Source organism: Aquila chrysaetos, chromosome 23 (genome assembly GCF_900496995.4).
Source record: "Aquila chrysaetos chrysaetos chromosome 23, bAquChr1.4, whole genome shotgun sequence".
Taxonomy (NCBI): domain Eukaryota; kingdom Metazoa; phylum Chordata; class Aves; order Accipitriformes; family Accipitridae; genus Aquila; species Aquila chrysaetos.
Window position 1 is genome coordinate 7,883,446 of NC_044026.1, and position 22,847 is coordinate 7,906,292.

Below are 22,847 nucleotides of genomic sequence, written 5' to 3' on the forward strand. Positions count from 1 at the left end.
GGGGGGGGGGGGGGGACACGGGGACGGGGGGACACCACACACACAGAAAAAACCCCAGCTATTACATAGCATCTGCTGAAAAAAAAAAACCCACTAAAATAGCACATACCTTAAAGGCATGGAGCTTTTTTTTTTTGGGGGGGGGGGGGGGGGGGGGGCGGGGCAGGTCCTTTAAAACCTGAGAAACAAGCACAGTTTTGGAGCAAGTTCTTTTTCTGATGCAATGGCCTGCAACAGCCAGAACCTAGAAATTCCCTGTGGAAGCCATCATGAAGCCAGAGTTCATCCTAACACAAGCTTTGATTTACAGATGTTCAAGCTTACCTTAATCCTAGTTTCCACATACTAGGGTTTGCTTTAGTCTTTTAAGGGCATGCTTTGCCATTTTGCTTACAAACACTTAAACTGTAAAGTTTCATAGTTTCTAACACTTTTGCACAATTAGCAAGATGTATTTTTGAAGTTTGAAGTTTTACCTTTTCTTTTGCAGTCTAGGATATTACAGGTGTTAATTAGTGCATATTTCACCAGAGCAAAAGTTGTCATGCTCCAAATCAAGATTTAAACTTACAATTCTGAAATAAAATAAAAACCATCAGAGCTTCCTAACAGTATTTCAGAACAGTTACAAGTACATTTTAATTATCTATCACCTCTCTCTTACGTGGAAGGTTAAAAAAAAATGACTCCAAGTACTGGCATAGTTCGTATATTCATCACTAGGGATTTTCACAGTGTGAAGCTTCCATACTAAGGACAGATACTGCATGCAATATAATCTCTGTAACAGACAAATCTAGGCATCGAAACTTGAAAGACTTCCTGGGCATTGCCCTGGAAAACATGGCCCAACGTGGGGAAGACAGGACTACAGCTATCGAAATAAGAGTCAACAGACTATTAGCATTTTTCTTTGCTCCGTGAACTTCTGCAGCTGAAATGCGTAACTGCCTTCCTTGCCAAACAAGCTCCTCCAGCTTTCCATGCAGGTTCTAGTGAAGGACACAGCCTTGCAAGCCAACTGACACCAACAGCATTTCACAGGTACTCTTTGATAAGAGAGGCATATTATATTAGCAGAACCACCAGCAAACATGCATGTTTTCCTCATGCTCTTTCCTAAAACCACACTTGTTATAGTACCTACATTAAATAGCCCCAAACACAGGGCAAAACTTCATTATAAATAGGCACCGTGCATCTACATGTGACAGAGATGGCATCCTGACTAGGCAGCAGTAAGATAAAGAGCAAAGGAAACTATTAATCCATAAATGAACTGAAAGAGTAAAGCAACAGGATTAATTATCAGTATACAAAGGAGCTGAGTTGCCCTCATTTATATCGATTTCACTCTACTGAAATTAGTTAAATGAAACTGCAGAAATTAAATGGAAGAATTCAGCTTAAAATGAGAAGGCGGTCTTAACTACTGGAAATCCAACATTCAGTTTTGCAAACAAAGCCAACAGGATAACACTCTCCTGCTGAAACCAAAACTAAAGGATACACGCAGACTCAAAGATTACAAGTACTTTTTGATCCACTGCACTGACCGACACAAATATGATTACTAAAGCTTGCCTTCATCTTACAGCTAACTGAGATAACAAGCTAAGTCAAATTACACTAAAAATTTTAGTTCGGATTGGTTTTAAGCTGTCTCTGTGAAGATGAAGTTCAAATGTCAGAAAACACTGTACAATTAAAAACAGACAAAAAAACCCCCCACACATTCACGTGCATGAAGCAGAAGAGTCAGTAAGTCCACGCAGCAACAAAGTTGCATCATTACTGTGAACTCACTGCCCACATTCCTACATAATCAGAAGACTCATTTTTGCTGAGGCAACTTTGGACATATTTCATCATTTACATGACACCAGCTCTTCTAACCACCTTCAAAGGAACATCACAGTCATTAAGTCATGTTCTTTTGCTTAAAAAAAAAAAAAACAAAAAAAACCCAAAAAAAAACCCAAAGCCCTTGAACTTCAAAAAGACTGAAAAGAAGCTGAACCATCTGTTTCCATGTGTTTAGTTTTGCAATAGTTTTAAACCAACTGAAACTAATACTTTTAGACAGGTCTTTACCATTATTCCCCTACAGCACGTTACCCATCCCCTGTATATGTGGGTCATAAGCCCGGTAATAAGGATGCATTTCTAAATACAAGCTTATGCAAACTTAGCAAGTTACCAATGCTGAATGGCGTATTTGTAGTTGGTTTTACTTGTAGGTATTAAGATAAATTGGCATTCTGTCTTCCAAAAAAAGTTATTTTAGAACAACTGGTTTAAAATGCTACAGAAGATAAATCAGTTTGGAAGTAATTATTTAATTGTTCAAAATCATGCACCACTAACTTGTTCTTTAAGTGGGTTATGAAATTGAAAATGCAAGCATCTGCTGGCTCAGCAAGGCTATTCTAAATACGAAAACAAAGCCGTGGCCTTTTTCTCATTCTTACCTATCAAAGAACATGAACACCACAAACTTTTTAGTGTAGAAGCAGCCACCTTGTTTTTCCTGCTGAAAACATTTAAATTACATATGCCAGAGACAGCCTGAAATTCAGGAAAGAATGAACTGCATGCCTTCCTCAGCCCAAGAAGTGAAGGAGTGTTCACATGAGCACCAGCTATGCAACCCACCACTACAGCCAACAGTGCTTAAAAAAAAAAAAAAAAAAAAAAAAAAAAAATCACAGCCCTAGAAAAAGGCCACCCTCCCCTTGCCTTTTCCTCAAACTATGGGGCAAGGGAGGGGAGAAGTGACTTCCTTCCCCATTCCCAGCAACACTTTCCCCTCTCATCAGCTCAGGCAATCCTGTGGCCACAAGTCCTTGCAGAAAACACTTTTCTGGCGGCAGATCAAATCACACACTGGAGTTGTACTGTGGGCACATAAGCATTGAGTCCAGTGCAATGGAAGCAGTTACAGCATGCAGCTGGGGACAGCAAGAGTAAGAAAGACCACAAGGTTTGAAGCGTCTGACAGCTCAACTCAATTAAGTGTGATGTGAAACTACACCTTAGCTGTTTTTCCCTAGTAAGATGAAGGAAGCTGGTGAAGCTACCTAATTACATGAGACAGCAAGGAAGTAAAATTTGACTAAAAGGGTAATTGCTTTTTATTCAGGCTCCCAAGACAATGATTCCATTTTTAATATTAAAGAGTCATGCCTTCTCTTTCAAGTTTGGCTGGGGAAAAAGAAGGATGGAATAACTATCAGCTAAGGAAAACCTTCTAAAAAAAGGCATAGAAAACATAACTTTTAACCCCAACAGATTCTAGAAAAAACAGAAATTCACCTTTATACAACTCAGATTTAAAAAAAAAAAAAAGAAGAAAAAAGAAAAAAGCTCACCACAATCTAAAATTCCCATTTAAACGAAGATATAGCAAAACTTCAAGATAAAAAGCTTCTGTTGTGGCTAGTAGCTGGCAACACAGAGCTCTGGATGAAAGCAGTTCTTCAAGGTTCAGTTTAAGTGTTTACGTCCCAAGAGAACAAGATGACTAAAAGCATGGAATATGAAACACTAAGTAAAGAACTAGCATTTGGTCTTCCCTAGACTAGTTCTTTTGGGTTTTGTTTGTTTAGAAAATGTGTAAAGATGACAGAAATTACCTCCAAATCCAGTATTTCATGACTTCCATATCCTATGTATTTCTCATTGTATAAAATCAAAATACATCACAAAAATACCATTTAGAACACTTCATAAAATACATTTTTGATTGTCTATAACCCTGAAGAGCAAAGGATGCCCACCTACATTAACTATAGTAAAAACCAGTACTTCACCTTACAGTGTGTATCTAAAGAAACGTATTTCAGTGTTAAAAATCTCTACTAGGCTATTGTAAAAGAAAAAGAAGAAAAAAAAAAAAAGACATACGGGAAGAATAAGTCATCGGTGCTGTAAGCACCAGGATCATCAAATCACATATCTTCCGTAAGATACCAACTGCTTTCAGACCAGAACACCCACCAGACTGCACTGTACTCTTTAAGCAAGCCAAACTTAATGACTGAATTAATTATTTGTACACATAATTTGTGTGCAGAAAAATTACTTTCTCTACCAGTCTCAGGGACTATTTTGTGGAGGGAATCAGAAGGAGGAGGAAAAGGAATATTACGTAAGCGTTAAAAGTTACTAAACCAGAGATTTTGTCCAGAACTGTAACTTTCACTCCTAGGCAGCTTTTAAGCGATGAAGAGCACAGAACAAATGGAGAGCAATGCACATGATCCCAGAGTCAGAAAGACATGACAGTACTAATGCAATTAAAACTGGCAAAGGTATGTAGAGCTGTCAGCTCATCTGGCTTGATATTATGAGTGTCAACAACAACAGCAAAGTTTAACTTATCATAAACCTCTCTATTCTGAGCGAGGTTTTCCAGAGAGCTTCGGAGAACTGAAAGAAAAGTTTCTGCAATTCCTGCTGGCTTGCAACGTACTATTTTCATACTTTTCATAAGCAGTATAGATAAGGTTCAGATGCCTTCATGAAGGTAACAGATGAAGAGAATCAAGATTTCGACAAGAAAAGCTGCTTCTAACAATCTACTTCATGTACTGCAGTGCTTTTTAGTTTATGTTGCCATTACCGCAAATATCTGAAGATCCTTACACTCTTTTTACAATGATGCTTTGCTTGAAAAAAAAATCCAACAAATGTATGAAAATAGTTTTCTTATAAATATGAAATGCCTGCAGTAAAAACTACAGGTCTGGGGGGAACAGATATACACATTTGCATAGAAAAAAACAACTCCATCTTTCAGTACAAAACCATGGCATCATCCAGATGAGATTTGCAAAACAGGGATTTCAAGGGTTTATCAGCTGTTCTCCTTGACAGAGCTCCAGAAAGCTTTGCTTGTGGATATGTTTTTGAGAAGCAGATAGAGACAGTTATTGTAAATTTTCTGGTGTACAGAATGTTTCTGAACCACAGGTGTTCGTAGGCTTTCTAACCTTCACAGAACTTTCCTACACAACACTAAGATGACTTTACTTCACACACTAATAAAAAGAAGCCAAATAGAACGACTAGTAGACAATGCCAACAATTTAATTTGCAGAAGAGAAAGCAATATATAGCATCAGCAACAGCACTATAAGTCTTATTTTAGCAGCAGTGTTCACTCTTGGCTGCAGAATCACAGCTGGCACCTGTAACTTTTAAAGCAATATGCATGAATGATCAGAGTGGTATGCCTAGGCAAAAGTTCACAATATTAAAGGGCACAAGAATAAACACACCTAAAGACTACCTACTGGAAGCTAAGGAAAACTACCAAGAGAAGAGGAAGATGACTTAAAGCTGGGAGAAGAGGAAAAACACATGAAAAGCTAACACCATCAAGGGGAAAGATCCATTTTCCAGGCAGAAAATAATTTGTAACTTGCAGCATATAGCACACTTACTTGGAAATCTACAGCAGCAGTTTGAGGCTCGAATTCAAAGCACAGTTCTGTAGCTTAAAACAGCCTTTCTTCCCACACACTTAAAAAAAAAAAAAAAAAAACCCTATACTAAATTCACAAAGACAGCAGGGTAGAACCGTGACATACCTCCTGCCATTACGGCTCTGTCCAAGAACCAAAGCATAACACATCACTCCCAGGAGGAGCTAGACTACACATCAGAACACCTACTCTTCCATTAGGAAAGCCTGAAAATTCAGATGCCTCATATTTTTATTGAGGGATTTGCTATGAAGTTTCATTTGAAAATGAGTGATCAACACAACCATAAAAATTCCAGAGAGGAAACAATTAAAGCAACTTCCATATGGCTTAGGAGCTATTTATGACCCAAGACACTCTCCACCTTCACAAAACACCCATCTAACACACCACATGGAGTTTTTCCTGCAGTGACCATATATCTGATCATTCTAAATAAATATGTTCTTCACTGACAGATGCACACCAATTAAGCGGCAGGAGTCCATAATAGTTCCAGAGAAGCATAACAGAGTCACTAGTATAGTAGAAACAGATTTGTAGGTGTATCTATTCAGGTAGCAATCTGTATTCATAACGGACAACAGTCCTGCATTCCCATTCTTTCCCTGCTCGCCATTTTTCTCCCTATGTACTTAGACCCTGTTCCCATGATAGAATTCATCCTCACCCTCTTTTACCAGCACACTTCCCAGACATATATCAATACTTATCAGTATGACCTCTACTGTACTCAGCAGAAATAAGGCAGGAGGAAACTACACAACAGAAGTCAAAGCAATGGGGGCGAGGGGACAAAAGCAGAGTAAAGATGACTTGCACCTTCCGTAACTTGTCTCAGTATGTCAGAAGACAAGCAGAAAATCTCCTTCCTGTCACATCAATTCTCAAACTAATATTCACAACACAGACATACCACCTGCATCTTCCCACGTGCTTCCTCTGCACTGCAAGTTATGCCCGTGAGCTGCCACATGCTTTGGGAGCTGCAGCCAAAAGGGATGCAAGGAATTGTATCTGTAACATAATTGTTGGGGAAGGAGAGAGGAAAAGGAGGAGGAAACAAGTAATACTGCATAGCACAGAACTGAAGACGCAGGAGGCAAAACAGACTGGAAGCCTTTGATTACAGGGCGCCACTCCTCTCTCACTCTACTGGGAATGGAAGGGAGACTGATGGGAGATGTTGAAGCCCAACTTCAAGCTACAGATGCAAATACGGGATGCAGCCTCTCCCCTGAGGGAACCTGACATTCACAGGGGTGTCACCTAGAACCAACACCACCAGATGACGAGGGTACCTCTGCAGACAGAGCCTATTCCAAAACATCACTGGCTTTCCAGGTCCATCCTCACTCCTGTCCCCCTCAAACTCCCTTCTACAAAATACACCCTGTCTAACCATCCCATCCTTCTTGTCAAACTCACATCTGTTTGAATTCTTCTTCCACATCATCCCTCCCATTGCCATACAACTGTGTAGCCCTGTAACACAGTATTGCCACTGCTAGTAGCAGTCATAAGCTCTGTACTGCATTTGCAAGGCCTTAGGGCTAAAGCCTGTCAGGCTTACTTTGGCTGAACTTTTCTTGACCTGCCTGCAACTGTTACTTGATTTAGCTGTGACAGCAATTTCTCTGATTGACCAGGTGCCTATGCCTAATTGGTTCTACTTTTGTTTACGCGGGCATGCTGCAACCACAGTTTCATATAGACAGCAGTAACAAGCAGTTACTCTGTATAGAATGAGATATTCACAACTCTACAACAATGATGTAGCACAGAGAAATACAGGCCTGGTATGGTAGCAGAGGCCTTGAGAAGTGGAGAGACAGGATGCAGCAGAGAGGTGCACAGGCATGGGATAAACAGAGATGACTTCTACAGGACTTGGCACTGGACACCCCACAACTCACCAGCGGTCAGCTAAGAGAAATGAAGACCTGGACAAAACTGGTTTTAGGGCTAACAAACAAGGAAGAAATAGCATCTACTATATAGTGCCTTTTACATATTTGGATGTAACATGGAGCTGCAAACCAATGAAGAGCAAAGACATACAAGCACGTTAGCAAGCATATAAAAATGATCTCAAGCGGATCCTAGAGTGAGGAAAATGAAGCCATCAACATGAACGATCATATTGCTCCTTGTGAAGGACACCCGACGCTGACAACTCACCGTAACAGCTCACCACCACCAGGATGAAACCACTGACCTTAGAGGACTCAGAGCAGCAGTGAGACGGTGAGTGCAACTACTTTAACAGCATTATTGCTCTTTCTTTTTTTTGTAACAATTGGATCTGAATTAATAATCATTAGGCTCTTAGGATTTCAATTACTCTAACAATAAATTCTTGGCCTCTCTTAAGTTATGCTTCCATTTTTTAGACATGAGATTTTGTGCATAGCACCCAAGAAAGGCCCATGTTCAGTAATTTACTGACACAAAGAAATACATGCGGATACACACAAAGAGAACAAGGTATCCAGCAGGCATCAAGACTCTCAAACCGTCCCCTGCACACCAGCCGCTGTCACTGGAAGAGCCCCGAGCAGCAGTGCTTCAGTACCCGAAGGCTTCTACATGATTCTGGCATCTACCACACCAGGTAGAAAGATGAGCAGTAGGCCTTTTTTCCCTTTAGAGCACAAAGATCCAACCTTTCCCTCCTCTTTCTCATATCGCACTTGACTCATCTCCTCACCAGAGCTGCTCCCAGGATACACCTGTGAAACACAGCCGGTGAAACAAGCTGTTTAACAACAGACACTACAAAGCAGCATACCTGGTACAGCAAAAGGTGTGAGGAAAAATAGTCAGACAAGCAAAAAACCTTGCTAGCAAAACACTCATTACCCAGAAAAGACCAGAGAAACTATAACAATTTACACCCTAACCTGGTTAAGGGTAACAATCTTAAGTCACTAACGTCAACATCTTAATGCAATACACATGTAGCTATAAGAAATGTCAGAGAGGAAACAGTATTTTGTGAAATAGCTACCATAGGGAGTACTTTCATAAGAGAAACACTTAATGACTCAAAAAGGATATACAAAATCAGCAGTCTAGGTCAGGAAAAAAAGTTGTAGTTTCCAGTTCATACAGATTTTAAGATGTCAGTTTTCATTTAACTCCTTGTCAGTATTAACAACTAAAAACATTCTCCAAATTGACTGTATCTTTGTATTTATTGCTTTATAGTGACAAGTAACAACATCTTTTCTGCTGCTAGCGTATATATACACAACGTTATTTGGTGTTCCATATGGTTAATATAGCTGCCATCATAAGAATCACTTACACACAAAAAAAGTTCACAGATGGGGCAGTATCCAAGAAGATACACACATAACCGTAGAAGTGATCCTCTTACCCTCCAGCCACTAAAGTATCTGCGTTTATTAAACATACAGAAATCACTAAGTTATAGCGTGATCTACAGTGCTGTCTCCCGTTAAAAAAAAAATAAAATAAAATTAAAAAAAAAAAAAAACAACCCAACAGAACACACACACCTCAGGCACTGCAACTGAACCAGGCAGCTGGTTTGAGCTGACAACCGAGATCGGCGCTCGCAACCAGCGGCCCTCCGTCCCTGCCTGCTCCCGGACAAGCTGCCCCATGAGCCGCGCGAGGCTCAGGCTGAAGGAATCGCCTTTCGGAGGGAGCGCAGAGACGGCGCCGGCAACGCAGCGGCTCCCGCGCCGAGGGCCAAGTTTCTCCTGCGCGGCCACCAGCCTCCCCTTCCGCACCGCCGCCCGCGGGACACCCACCCGCCGCCGCCGCTTCCTCGGGCCTCCGGCGCCGGTCGGGCCCGCACGCCCGGCCGGTGCCGCTCTCCCGGGCGAGGGACGCGAGCGGGCCTCTTGCGCCCCGAGGCCGCCCGGCCAAGGGCCGCCGGGCCAAGGGCCTACCGAGCCGAGCCGAGCCGGGCCGGGCCGGGCCGGGCCCGCCCCCCCGCCGCCTCCGACGAGGCCGCGAGCCGCGGCAGGGCCTGACTCAGCGCCGCGGCACCGGCGCTCGCCGCTGACTGTCAGCGGCCCGGGATGGGGATGAGGAGGGGACCGAGGAGAAGGGGGAGCGAGGTCGCTGCCGCCCTACCTGTCCTCGCTCTTGTTCTTCTGCTTCTTGCCCATGGCGGCGGCCCCGGCGCTCGTCCCCCGCCTCAGCGCTGCCCGGCCGCCCGCCCGCGCGCAGCCCCGTGCATATGGTAAAAGAAGCCGCCTCCCCCCCCCCGCCCCACACACACACACCGCCCGCCCCGCCGCGCGCCGCGCACGCGCCCGCGCCCGGCCCCGCCCCCCGCCGGCCCCGCGCCGGCACAGCCACGAGAGGCGGCCGCGACGCCGGACGAGCGGCGCTTCCCCCGCGCTGGCGCCCCCTGTCGGCCGGAGGGGGGAGCAGGCGGCGGTGCTTGGGCCCAGGCCCGGGGCCCGGAGGGCCGGCCGGCGCCGGCGGGCCCCCCGCCGGGGACACGGCTGCTCTCGGGGGTTGCAGCCACCGGCTTCTTGAAATCGGCTTTGCTTCCACCCGTTTGGCCCTCAGGCAGCCCTGGAAAATGTCTAAGTGATGCCCCAAATCCGTCGCTTCCCTCCAGTCCTCCTGCCTCCCCAGAGGGCAGCACAGAGGCCCAGAACTCCTGTCAGGATCATAGCCCATTTGGCCACAAAAACCGACCCAATACCCAAAATGAATACCTTTGGAAAGCTTTTGTCTGGAGGTAAATGGGACAGCTAGGTCAAAGCGGGGGAACGGAGAGGATAAAGGGAAAGCTTTTAGAGTGCATCATGGCAGCGCAGCGACCAGGCGGTAATCGAGGCACGGGGCACATCATCGATCGCTGCCCGGTTGCCTCGCTCTTCCTGCTCCGTGCACGCAAGCTGTGCTCCCCCAGCCGGGCTCTGCAGGTCCTTTATCCCCAGCATCTCGCGGGGCATGGGAGGTGAAGTGTGAACAACAAAAGTCCAGCACCTTGAGCCCATGGCGAGTGCCCTCCCACCAAAACGGGGGGTCTGAGGCGGCAGGCTTGGGTTTACAGCTCAGAGGCAACCATCAGACGAGGTTCCCCTGCAGGCAGTCAGCAACATTAAAAGTATGGCATGTCCTTCCCTCCTCGCCAGATTTCCTCAGCGTACAAAGCTTTTCCTCCCTTTCCCGTCCCAGAGGCCTTGCACCACGAGAGCCGAACAGCTGCTGCGCTCTCTCACAGGAAAGCCTGGACACTGCTGCTGCGGGGCAGGAGAAGACGACAGACGCTCACAGAAACACGGCACAGACGTCAGAGACCAAACACTGCGTGTTATGGCACAGGGGCTCTCAGGTGCAATCCAGTCTCCCTCCTGGCCGCGTTTCTCAAGAGCAAAGCAGGATGGAGCAGGAAAAACAGCATTCACAGACATCAGACTATTTAACGTGCTTTGAGAGCTGCACGTTTTCTGTTGTTGTCATCACCCCGTTACAGTAATTCCTTCTGCAGACAGAGCAAGCCTCACGGTTCTCTTCACCTTTCAGCCTCAGGATCACCACCTCCATCTTGCTTCACTCCCTAAAACCCTCACTTCCTACTTCTGCCTTTACACAGCTACAACTCCTTATCAGCCTCTCCCACCCAGCCTCCCAGCGGACTGCAGATGAGGCCAAGAGTTATCTTCCCTCCCCACCTGCCTCATCAGCATGCTTCAGTACCGGGGAGTCAGGTTTCCAGGAAACAAGAAAGCAGAACACTTGTTTTTTTGAAAACACACTTTAATATCCCATTATTTCAATCTGTGGATCTTCTAGCGCACTTGCAAGAAGAGCAAAGAGACGACAAGCCCCGGCTGCTCCAACACAGCCGTCTTCTCACCGAGACTGCCGGAGCGGAGCGGTCCGGCCGAGTCACGCGGCCCGCCCGCCCGCCGCCAGCCCCGCCTGCCCTCGCCGAGGCGCCGCGCGGGCCGCCCTTACCTCACGGCATCGCTCGAGGAGCCCGGCCCCGCCTCGCCCCGACTCCCTGCGGGGGCTCGGCCTCGGCCTCACACGCCCAACCCCGAGAAGGAGGCCCCCAGAAAGGCGCCAGGCCTCGCCCCGAGCTCCCGCCGCCAGCCTCACCCGCCGTTACCGTTGCCGCCGCCGCCGCACACCCTCCCCTCAGCGGTCGCACACTGAGGTGGGCAAGGGGCGGGGCAGGACACGCCCCCTGGCGGCCAAGCCCCGCCCAGAGCAGTGCGGCCCCGCTTCCGGGCGCCGGGGGAGCCGCGCTGCACCCCAGACGTGTCGTTTCGGCGGGTCGGGGGAGGGAAAGGTGGAGAAAGCGGCCGCCAAGGGGACGGGACGTGGGTGAGGCAGCGCGGCCCGGCAGAGGCCGTCCCCGCGGGGCCGGACGCAGACGGACAGACACACACTGCCCCACCATCACCCCCCTCCCGGCTGCTACTCGCCGGTGCAACACCCACACCGGCTGGGCGCATGCGCTCTGGGCGCCGACCGCCGCGGGGACGCGCCCGCCGCCCCGGCCAATGAACGCGTCGGGGACAGCTGCGTGCGCGCGTGCGCGCGCGCGGCAGCCGGCCCCGCCCCGGCCCGGCTCTCGCGAGACGTCGGTGGGGCGCGGCCGGCGTGTGAGGCGGGAGGGGCGGGGCGGGGAGCGGCGGAGGCGGCGGGGTGAGTGTCGGGTTTGTGTCGGGGCTTCGGTTGCTTGAGGCGGGGGGCGGCGCCGCCGGCACCGTGACTGGGGGAGGCTTTCCCGAGAGAGCTCGTCAGGAGCTGGGTAGGTGGGCGACCGTTGTCCGTAACGGTCCCACGGGGGCGCGGCGGCGCCTGCGCGATGCCCCTCCGTGTGCCGGCCCCCACCTCGCCCCGCAGCCGGTGCGGCGCCCCTCGGCCCCGCGGCGGGCCGTCTGCGGTGGGTGGCGTCGGCCGGGCCCCCAGCGCCTCCTCCCTGGGGGAGCGGGCAGGACCGCGGCCCTGTCAGCGGTACCGAGTCCCCCGGGGAGCGGGGCCTTGGGCGCAGGCCCCCCGCTGCGTAGGAAACGCTTGTTGGCACCCGGGCTTCCGCCGCCTGGGGAGCCGGGAGCCTTCTGGGGGCCTCGGGCTGTAGCGGAGACTGGCTGGGGGTGGTATTCCGTTTTCCTTCCTGTTTGCTTGGAAGACAAGCCTCCCTTTGGCTCGGCTGAGCAGAGTTCCCTCCCTCTCCTGAAGACCTAGTGGCCTGTGATCTGCGTTAGCCAGGTTTCTATTTCCTCTGGAAATACAAGAAAGGGGGATAGGAAACACTAATGGAGAGGCTTTGTAGTTAGCAGCTTTGGGGAGATGGACTGAAGGTGCTGCACGTCAGAGCAAGTGTGGCTGTGGCACGTGTGGAGTGTGGCAGCAGACTTAGCACTGCTGATGTTGCATTACACTTGGAGCGCTGCTGTGATGCTGGTACTTTTCCCGTTGCTACTTAAAACGCTTTCTTGCCTCTGCATGCAAGGTGTTTACACAGCCAATGGCACTGGTAGTTTGGCTATCTTGAAATACAGCCAGGAGTACTCTGGAACCCAAATTCAGCACATCACATCCGTGGCCTGCAGGTTGAGAATCTGATGAGGGTGACTGTGCACTGTCCCTGTTTCAAAACTGTCACTCATTACAGTGATAGTTTTTTGTAGTGTAAGTTTATTGGGGAGAACAATCAGTTATGTTGCCCCAGCTCTTCATGCACCCCAGTCGTAGTATTTTGTGCCTTTTGAAGTGTTTGGGCAGGGAGAACTTTACAGAAAATGATTTTAGCTGTGTTTCTTCATGTAGCAATTAGGTAGTGGTTGTTGGGGTTTTTTAAATCCTTTCGCTGGCTGCCATGGGGTGGTGTTTGCAATGGCAGTTGTCTTGTACTAATTGAAGCAGTGTATTGGCCTAAAGCATTTGCTGTTGAGTACCTTGTCTGTCTTTTAGCTGAGGAGAGAGGAATGTTAATTCAGATTTAAATACATTAATATGCATCCGGTACTTAAAGTAATTGCATTTAAACTATTGGCGGAAACTTTGACTTAGTTGCTTAGACTTACTCTGAGACATCTTACACCTCCTCCCAGCAGCTTGGAGCTTTCCAATTGCATCTTCTAGTTTCAGAACATTTATTAAAGGTACATGGCTCTGGCTCAGGATGAGTGTTCCTTTGGAACTGGTGAAATTTCCTGCTTTATATTGACAAGTAATTTCAGGTTCCTGTGCACTTTCAGCAGCTGCCTTTGGGATTGAGAGAATAGGACTTGACTGGTATCTTTGTTACCATCTGTGTTCATTGTGGAAGTATTCTGCAAAGGGGGTTGCAATATAGAAAAGAACTATCTACTATTATCTTCAAAGAGCATAGCATTTTGTTTCTCTACAGCGTGAATTGCAAGTAAGAAAGGTCAGGCTTTTAATTAAGTGTTGGTATAAACATTAATTCCATGTGTCACTATTTCCACAGCTCTGAAGAGATCACTTTCTAGTTAAAGATGGCTGCTGATAGCTCTGTTGAAATACTTCAGAAAGTTCTGGAGAATGAAATACTTCAGACTGCCAAGGTTGTGGAAGAACATCTGGATGCTGAAATGCAGAAGTTGGACCAAATGGATGAAGATGAATTGGAATGCCTTAAACAAAGGAGGCTTGAGGCACTAAAAAAGGCCCAGCAGCAGAAACAAGTAATTCCTATAGTAATATAGATTTTTGATGTGTACCGTGTAACAGACTTTTTGGAAGTCCTAGGGAAATTGTATATGTGAACTAAGTGTTTTGGGGTTGTTTGGGGGTTTTTTTCTTCTTCTTCCTCACCTTTCTGTACTTACTCATTTTAAATTATCCAGGAAAGCAAGTGTCTGTCTGTGCGTGCATGCTTTGTGTTTTTTAACAGGAGGAGAGAACAACCTCTGTGATTATTTACAGTAAGGATAGGATAAAGAGTCTCGTACAAAGATTTGAGTGTGTCTGTGTTCACTGAACATCGCTATCTGGAAGCATAAGCCTTGTAGGCAACCTAATCATAAGCCTTCAGGCTCCTTAAGCTTCTGAATTCTGGACACTGTTGCTTATGGCATGTAAGTGATGTGTGCTGTTCGCTTAAGGTATTTTGCAGAAGAATGATACAGGATCTTTCCTTGTTCCTGGGGTGGAATCATTTGTCTCACTCCTTCTAACTCAATGAAATGTTGTCTTTGTATGACTGCTCATTTATTCTTGCAGGAAAGAAATTTTGTTTTGGTCCCTGATACCTCATGCTAAATTGTGGTCTTTATGCTCCCCAAAAAGTCTCTTTGAACATAGTTCTCATCAAAATTTTGGTAACATGTGGTGTGAGACCTGAATTGTAAGTAGGGAAGCCATAGGTTTCTTAGCTTACTCCATCTAAGCAAACCTAAACGAAGAAATAGACTGGGTTGCGGGGAGGTGACTGGGTTGAAAGGAGATGCTGTGGCTGTGGTGGAACCCATAAAAGCTAATGCCATGCTTTGAAACAGGAATGCAGTAAAATGTCATGGCATGGTTGGGATGCTGGAGGACAGGCAGTGTTAGCGGCTTTGATTCTCTAAACAGAGAAGTAGAAGGTGGCACACTATTTCCTTGTTTTCAAAGTTCAGTTTATATTTGATTCTAGTGTTTTCTTTTTTCAAGAGTCGTAACACTTGGATTTTCTTGGATGTGAACAGGATAGTTCTCATGCAAAAACTTTTTAATGTTGGTTGATCTTAAGTCACTGTTCTCATGCATTTTCAATGCAAGTTTGAAGTAGAATGCTGCTCAGTAAAAGGAGTACGCTGCCATGCTATTCTGGAATAGGAATGTGTAGAGGGGAATTAATGCATACCCACTGTTGAAGGATAAGTCAGTTCTTGATTTGCATCATGATGACTTCTTCATGTGCTCATACTTGTATGCATTTTTAATGTGTACAATGTTCAGGCAGTTCTTTGTTCCATCCTAATTTAGCTTACAGGATATTTTTGGTTTGCTTGGAAACTTTTTTCTTTTTCTTTTTTTTTTTTTTTTTTTTCTTTTTTCACTCTGCTGAGACAAAACTGCAACCTCAAGAACAGTGATTTATCTAAATTTCCCCCTGCCCCAGAAACTAAAGGGTTTTTTTGTCAAGTTCTATCATATTGCACTACTTCTAATCATTTCGCTTAGTCTGTACTTGTTTTAATACACTGCAGTTAACTTTCAGTATTGTAGAAGCTGGGCTTTTTTCTTAAGTGCATTTGTTGAAAATCTAGAAGAGTTGCTTTTTCTAAACTGTATTTGCACACTTAATCAGGCAGTTTTGGAAGTTGCCTGTAAATTTTAGCTTGCAAAATTCTGTTTCTCCATACATTTTATGGCTAATGGTATGCATGTGTTTTCTGAATGGTTTTCTGGAAGCCTGGCTCACACTAAGATACTTCCAGTGTGTATTTGGTAGATAAACATCATCTGTTGGAGGTGAGTTAGTAGGCTTTTTTCCCCCCGATTTTTTCATAGAGGGAAAAACTAGAAGAAATCTATTTTAATACATATAATGACTTGAATCAGTTTTAGACAAGAGTTCTTTGAGAGTACAGAAACATTTTAGAGAGAGTAGCCCAAGCGGTCAATTAGCAGCTTTCAAATGCTGAGAGTTTTTTGTCATTGGTGTTCTCTTTGAACTAGTCTAGTCTTACTGAGAGGCTGCGCTGCAGAAATCTGTGCAGCTCTGTACAAGATTTGTATTTCCAAATAAGTAACGTAGCCTTACTGCCTAACCACCTATCTGTTGTTGAGAAAGGGGCAACCCAAAAGTATTGTCTAGCCTAGTGACATTTGCATATTTTCAAAACAGAACTAAAGGGGGAAAGTAATTTGTTTCTCCTTCTATTACTGTGTGAAATGGGTTCCCACTGCAGGCCCCCTCTTTTATTTTTCTTAAAAGCTGTAGAGCTTGCATGAGAGGTGCAGGACTAACAAACTCCATACTAATTATTTCCTTTTATGTTTCCCAAAAGGAGTGGCTTTCAAAAGGACATGGAGAATACAGAGAAATCCCAAGTGAGAGAGACTTTTTCCAAGAAGTCAAAGAAAGTAAAAATGTGGTTTGCCATTTCTATAGAGATACAACGTTCAGGTAGAGTAAATAAGCTATGCTCAAGAAACCTTTTGTTTATAGATGTCTACAAAAACAGACACATTCTTTTGTTCTTTCAAATCCCATAAATAAATGGGCATTTTTAGAAGTATTCAAATTCCTTCATTTTCCAAATCTTGCTCCCTTCTCAAGATATTTGATTTTTTTAATATTTTTTCTCCATTCTAGTTAATCTGAACATGATTTGACAACAATTAATACTCTGTTACATAGTTGACTAGAATATAAATGTATACCTTCTCTGACAATACTTGAGAGTGCTGTGTTTCGTTATTGATTTAGTTTGAGGGAGCCAGGTCTGTAAACATAGTGACCATACAGGAGCAGCTTTTCAAAAAGATCACCTTGATTATTCCAGACAGAGATGTTCTGGACAGTTCTGGCAAACAAAAATAAAAATATAAACAAAAACTTGTCTAAGCATCTTCAGAATTTAACCTTTTACTTTGAAAGGATCTGTGGATACCAATTGCAACTCCTTTCCATTTGTGCCTGTGCCTTTGTGATTATGTCACTTTTTTGGGATGTGAGACACCTAGATCTGCGAATATGTCCTGACTCAGAACAGGAACCTAAAATAAGATCTCCCACTGCCTTGGAAGAATTTCAGAAGTTCTGGGTTCTTCAGTGGGTCTGTCTCAGTGTCTTCTGTTAAAATGCAGTTGCAAGGTAGAGTAGTTTGTTGAAGGAGGAGCCATTTGTCCTGTTTTTTGTTGGTTGGTTGGGTTTTTTTTCCCCTCACAAGGTGTTAGGTTCTCTCTAGCTTATAGAATATAAACAGAAACAGCCTCCATGTAAGAAATTGAAAGAGGTCAAAGCTGGATTATGCAGTGAGGTATCTGCGTCCTACATTTTCTAGGTTAAATGTTTAAGTCTCAAATATCTGAAGTGGTCATATTTGGCTAGCTTTTACTCAAAGAAGTTGAAAGACTTTCTCTGCAGGTAAAGTAGCTTAGAACAGGTTTGGGTTGTTTGGTTCTTGTTTCTTGAACCTTTAGAGAAAGTGCTTTATAAAATGTGTCATGCTGAGAACCAGCTTAAAGCTAGTATGTCAGGTTTACCAACCACAATATCAAGTTGCTTTCATACTTGCCCACTCCAGCTTTCTGATCTGCTCAGCTGTCCTCTTGAGTTAAAGGACAGTCAAGTCACAGAGTTCATGCAGCTAAGCCAAACTACTTAAAGATGACAATCCAGAAAGTCCAGACTGCAGGTGACAAGTCCACAAATCTCTGCCATCTGACAAGTATTTTGAGCAGTTCATGTTACTGTCCCTTAGCTGCGAAACAATAATTGTATGCTCATTCCTATTCCATTGCAACAGAAAAGTGAAATATTTTTTGCCTATAGCACTACTGAAGCAGCCTATGCAAATCACTTCCCCCCGGCCCTGTACAGTGAGTTACTGCATCTCAGTTGTGGAGGTAGTGACTGAAAAAAACCAAAACGCTGTAACATGTTGAGAGTACTTTTCTGAAGACATGAAGTTCGTTATAGAGAAATTTTTCCAGCTGACAGGCAGTGAAGCTAGAGCAGGAAGAATAGAAGTCAGAGGGAAATTTCATCAATAAATGCAGGCATCAAGAAATGAGAAGGATTTTCAGGTGCACGTGGGAGTAATTAGGAAGAAATGAGAGAAATGGATGGTGTAATTGTGCAATAAAGGTGCTCCAGGTTGTTACTCTGTTTTGAAACACAGTTTCTCTTGAAACTAAATTCTTAATGACAAAGGTCATATCTGAGGAATTAACATGACAGAACTAGCCCTGCACTGTTCCTTTTAAACTTTCTTTAAAATACATATTCTTCAGCTTATTGATTCCAACACTTCATATATTTTGGGCTTTTTTCACAGGTGCCAAATAATGGACAAACATTTGACTGTATTGGCCAAAAAGCATGTTGAGACAAAATTCTTGAAATTAAATGCTGAAAAATCTCCTTTCTTGTGTGAGAGACTGCGCATCAAAGTAATTCCCACTCTAGCACTATTAAAAGATGGAAAAACACAAGATTATATTGTGGGCTTTACTGATCTCGGTAACACTGATGACTTCACTACAGAGACCTTAGAATGGAGATTAGGCTGTGCAGCCATAATTAATTACAGGTAATTAATTTTTTGTGATTGTTTTATTTTCAGGTACAGTGCAAGGAGAACATGCTTGCAGACAGGAGAATCTGTAAAAGTTTGTAACTTTGGCTGATATGTTTTATGCTTAAGACACGCAAGAGTTTAATCGAGTTATTTAATCTGTGTACTTTGGTGAGGGAAAGAAGAGAGTATCTCTGGCAAAGTATTGAGACATTATAATGAGCATTACGTTGTCCTTTTTATGCAGTCATAAAAATAAACAGAGTTCTTGCTGAGAGGTGTATAGAGTAGCTACGCTGCTTTGATATGGCCTCTGAGTCCTGCATCTAGTGTAATCCTTTCTAAATCAACTATAGATGCTTAGATGTCACAGTGGCAATGCAATAGTTTGAGCATTTTTAATCCACTTCAGAGAAAACTCAGCAAGTCATCCTTAAACTGCATGTTAGTCCATATTACATACATGAATATGGTTTTTTTTCCAGTGAACAGAACAGAAGGTGAAAATAAGTTGCGGAAGTGCAAATAAATTCTTTGTGTAGAAGTACAATGTAATCATCATAAATCCCACATTTAAGACTACAGGATAGAAGGCAGTAGAAGATAAATGTCACCACAATAGCCTAACTTGACAGGAGAATCATCTACTGCAACTTTCTGCTTTGTTTTTCAGTGTGACTAAAATGTCATCTTTATCTTTTTAGGTTAATTTTGCTCTTTTGTTCTGAATGTCTTTGGCCTTTTTTTTTTATTTTTTAAACTTTATTATCTGAATTTATTTCAATGTCTAATTTCCAAATTTTGGCAAGAAGTATTGTTGTATCTTAAAGGCAAAGAAACTATTGTTCAGTTTAGTTTAGTAGCTGTTGAACTTAAGACGAAATGACTGAAACGAAAATTCATAATTCAAAACAAGTGGTAATACCTACTTCCCAGTTAAGTAACAAGGAAGTACGCAGAGGAGTCAAAGACAGCATGGGTATATATTCTAGACAGCAACAGCCTTTTACGGGAGAAATATTTCAGTGGAGTTGTACCAAGCTGCATTGAATTTGCTAAATGGTAGTACATTGGCTTACAGCATAATTTTACTTCCTACTTGTCTCTGCTAGTTATGTGTAGTCTGCTCTTAGCAACTTGTGGAGCCGGGGAGTTGTTTCGTTCTTTGCTCATTTTGTCAGATGCCGACTTTGCTACCCTGGATTTGCAAAGTGAGCCATGGTATCTGCACAGCCCAGGAGATCCATTCCAGGAGACATGCATTTATGTACAAGTGTTGCATTTCCACACTGCTCTGAATGTAATGTCCTGCTCTCTCGCGTTCCTGAAAAGGAGATAGTCCTCCTCAGAGCCTAGAAACAGCTCTCTTCCTTCAGCCTGTAGGGTAGCAGATGGTGAAAGCATACACTGTATTTAGGGGGAAAACTGTTCAGGTCACACTGCTTGACCAAAATCAGGATTCAGGTGGTGTATTGACTTATTACTGACATGTAATTAACTAGCAATCAGTGAGCTGTACATTAAGGATCAATATCGGCAAAATGTTATTTACAAAATGTTAATACCTACAAATTTCGAAATGCCCTTCTATAGCTAATTCTAGAAGGTTCTGATTGCTCGCTCACTCACTGACACTTAGATGCAAACACCTCATAGGTCATGCGAGTGAAAGCAGGCACACCCTTTTCTGAGCAAGGGGAGGGAATTCCCCTCCTTGCGCACCCCTGCCGTAGGAGATGTGGGTGCTCCAGCTTTTTGTGAATACCTGCTGTTCCCAACATCCCGTGGACCCACATGCTGGTGAGAAAGCCCCTACAGGGTCATACATGCCAGCTGAGGCGTGAGTCCCTCCGTAGTCCACTAGCCAGAATGCAGTGTCCGATGGGAAAGCTGCTCTGTCTGGCCTAAGCACAGATAGTACAAGGTGACTTCTGGCAGTGCAAAACCCGGGTTTGACCCATCTGTTTCTATTCCAAAGTCCCTGTTACAAAATTTTAGCTTCTTTTGTACTTCTGGCTCCTCCTTTGTTTTGAAAATATCTCTGTAATGCCCTGGTTAGTGTTTAATCTGACAGATGGTTGTCTTTAGCATGATCAGTTTGCAGCAAGAGCTCTTTCGGACATTTTTTCTCTAGAGCTCTTCACGGGTGCTGTTTACACTCACACTCCTGTCTTACAGTTATCCAGGCCATTTTGTCCAGGATGTGCTATGCTAGCAACACCACAATGCTACTTAGGGTGGCTTTAGGGAGTAGGGGTTGTGTTCTTTTACAGTGTTTTTCTGAGAAACAGATAATTAGAGATGCTACTTACTGCCTGCATGAATGTGGCTTTAATCAACATGTCTTACTCTTTTCCTCCAGTGGAAACTTGATGGACCCACCTTTTCAAAGTCAAAAGAAATTTGGAACAAGCTTTACGAAGTTGGATAAAAAGACCATCAGAGGAAAGAAATATGATTCAGATTCTGATGATGACTAGAAGAACAGCTAAATGTATTTCTAAATCATCTTTTGTTTATGCTTGGTACATTTCTAAGAATGTTTTTTATAAAGCTTACTGCTTTTCATTACATCTGCACATAATGCTCATTTTTCTATACAGTTTTATACAACTGAGTCATAGCAGAAAAAAGCTTAATTTTTTTTTTTTTCCCTCCTTTGGAAGTCATTTGTAATCCAAAAATCTGAGTCCTTCTAACTAAATAACATGGCAAATGATGAACTTAAGACAAAGTTTATGAAGTGTTTTGAAATAACTGTTAGAAGCAACTGTACCAAGTCAGACCAAAGGTCCCTCTGGCCCAGCATCCAGTGTCGGTGGCCAAAAGCAGATGCACAAGGAAGAGTAAAAACAGGGTGAGCAGACAGCAGTGCTTCCCCAGAAGATACTTTAAGCAATCTGTGGCCTGGGGAACTCTGTATCTGAGAGCATTTGATGGTTAAAATAGTGGAAGAAAAATCTCTTTAAATCCTCATAGTATCCTAGCATCCACGTCATATGGCAAGGAGTCCGCAGTTCAACTGTGTTGTGTGAAGAACTACTTCCTATTGTTTTCCTTGAATCTGACAGTTCCAGGTTTTTTTTGTAATTTTCTTTATTAAAGGAGGTGATAGACACTTTTTAAAAAGATTTTTTCCCTATCAGTTCCTCTTCCAGTTGTCTTTTTACATTTATTATTACTTATATTATCAGTAAAGGGCCACAAAATGATTAGTAAAGGTATTGTGCATTTTAACAAATGATTGCTTACCTTATGGTGCCATATCATGACATTGAGTAACTTAACTATGTTGCACTATAAGTTGTAAAAACAGTCATAACTTCTGTGAATTCTGAAATAGATGGTCAAGGGAAATGCCCTTTTACCATCTATGTACGCTGCATGTTAAAGCTGGTACAGCAGGTAATAGCACATAGCAACAAGCATATTGAAAAGAGCCTTGTTCACGGGTTTATATAATTCTGTGGTTTTGAATGTGTGAATTTTATAGCAGATGCTTTGTACAAGAGAGTAGAATAGAGAAGAGTATTTGGGAGAAACCTTGATCCGTTAAGTTTAGATATAGCGCCGCATACTGTGTACTGTTCTTCAGTAATGGACAGAATTTTCAAGGTAGATCTTCCTTGGAATGCAATGTAAAATTTCTGGCTAGGTGAAGAGTTATGAGTTTTCCTTTCGTTTCAAAAAAAAAAAAAAAAAAGTTTGCTGTGTGCTGAAGGACCCTTTTGAGGTGGTACTTTGAATCCAGTTGGTCCAAAAAGCAGTGAAGTGGGTCTAGTCAGTCTTGCTGCCTTGTAGTGGAGAACACTTGTGACTGGGCCAGCCCAGCAATATATCTCTGTAAGTAAGTTTAAAAAATTATATTTTATTTCTGTTCATGTACATTGAAATAAAATTATTTTAATTCTAATGTTGACTTCTGCATCCTCTCAAATAAGGTGGTCTAGGTGCTGTGGATTATTTTTTTTCTTTTAATAAGGTCCATCAGAAAGTTGCATGTGCCCTTTCTCGATTTCTAGCAAACTACATATGGTTCTGTCTAACATTACATTGCTTTGAGAAGGCAATCAGCTTAAGATGTACACAGCTGCCTGTTAATCTAGTAAAAGCATAAAGTAGACTTGCTTCGAGTTGATCTCCTTTTTAATGC

General features: G+C 43.9%; 2 protein-coding genes across 5 annotated transcripts in view; one reads left to right on the forward strand and one right to left on the reverse strand.

The window, feature by feature from the left end:
• Positions 1-11,608, reverse strand: part of EIF5B (eukaryotic translation initiation factor 5B) — a 40,602-nt gene extending 28,994 nt beyond the window's left edge. For 2 of the 3 annotated variants that reach the window (XM_029999080.2, XM_029999078.2), the window contains exon 1: positions 9,600-9,731. In XM_029999080.2, coding sequence (XP_029854940.1) covers positions 9,600-9,634 — 35 coding nt within the window. In that variant the 5' untranslated portion in view covers positions 9,635-9,731. Of the gene's footprint in view, positions 1-9,599; positions 9,732-11,444 lie in introns of those variants that run through there. The other variant, XM_029999081.2, reaches the window with a different exon arrangement.
• Positions 11,609-12,155: 547 nt separating this feature from the next.
• TXNDC9 (thioredoxin domain containing 9) lies at positions 12,156-22,607 on the forward strand. 2 transcript variants are annotated; one of them, XM_041119500.1, is made up of 5 exons: positions 12,156-12,179; positions 13,933-14,149; positions 16,460-16,578; positions 18,455-18,709; positions 21,057-22,607. In XM_041119500.1, exons 2-5 carry the CDS (start codon positions 13,961-13,963, stop codon positions 21,172-21,174), a joined length of 681 nt encoding a protein of 226 aa, XP_040975434.1. In that variant the 5' UTR covers positions 12,156-12,179; positions 13,933-13,960; the 3' UTR covers positions 21,175-22,607. The 2 variants fall into 2 exon arrangements, with proteins under 2 accessions (XP_040975434.1, XP_029854942.1); XM_029999082.2 differs by lacking the exon at positions 12,156-12,179 and adding an exon at positions 12,183-12,246.
• Positions 22,608-22,847: the final 240 nt, after the last annotated feature.

Coding starts and splice junctions, on each gene's coding strand:
- TXNDC9 (XM_041119500.1), top strand. CDS start 13,961: ATGGCTGCTGATAGCTCTGTTGAAATACTTCAGAAAGTTCTGGAGAAT. Junction 16,579..18,454: donor TATAGAGATACAACGTTCAG/GTAGAGTAAATA, acceptor CTTTTTTCACAG/GTGCCAAATAATGGACAAAC. Junction 18,710..21,056: donor GCAGCCATAATTAATTACAG/GTAATTAATTTT, acceptor CTTTTCCTCCAG/TGGAAACTTGATGGACCCAC.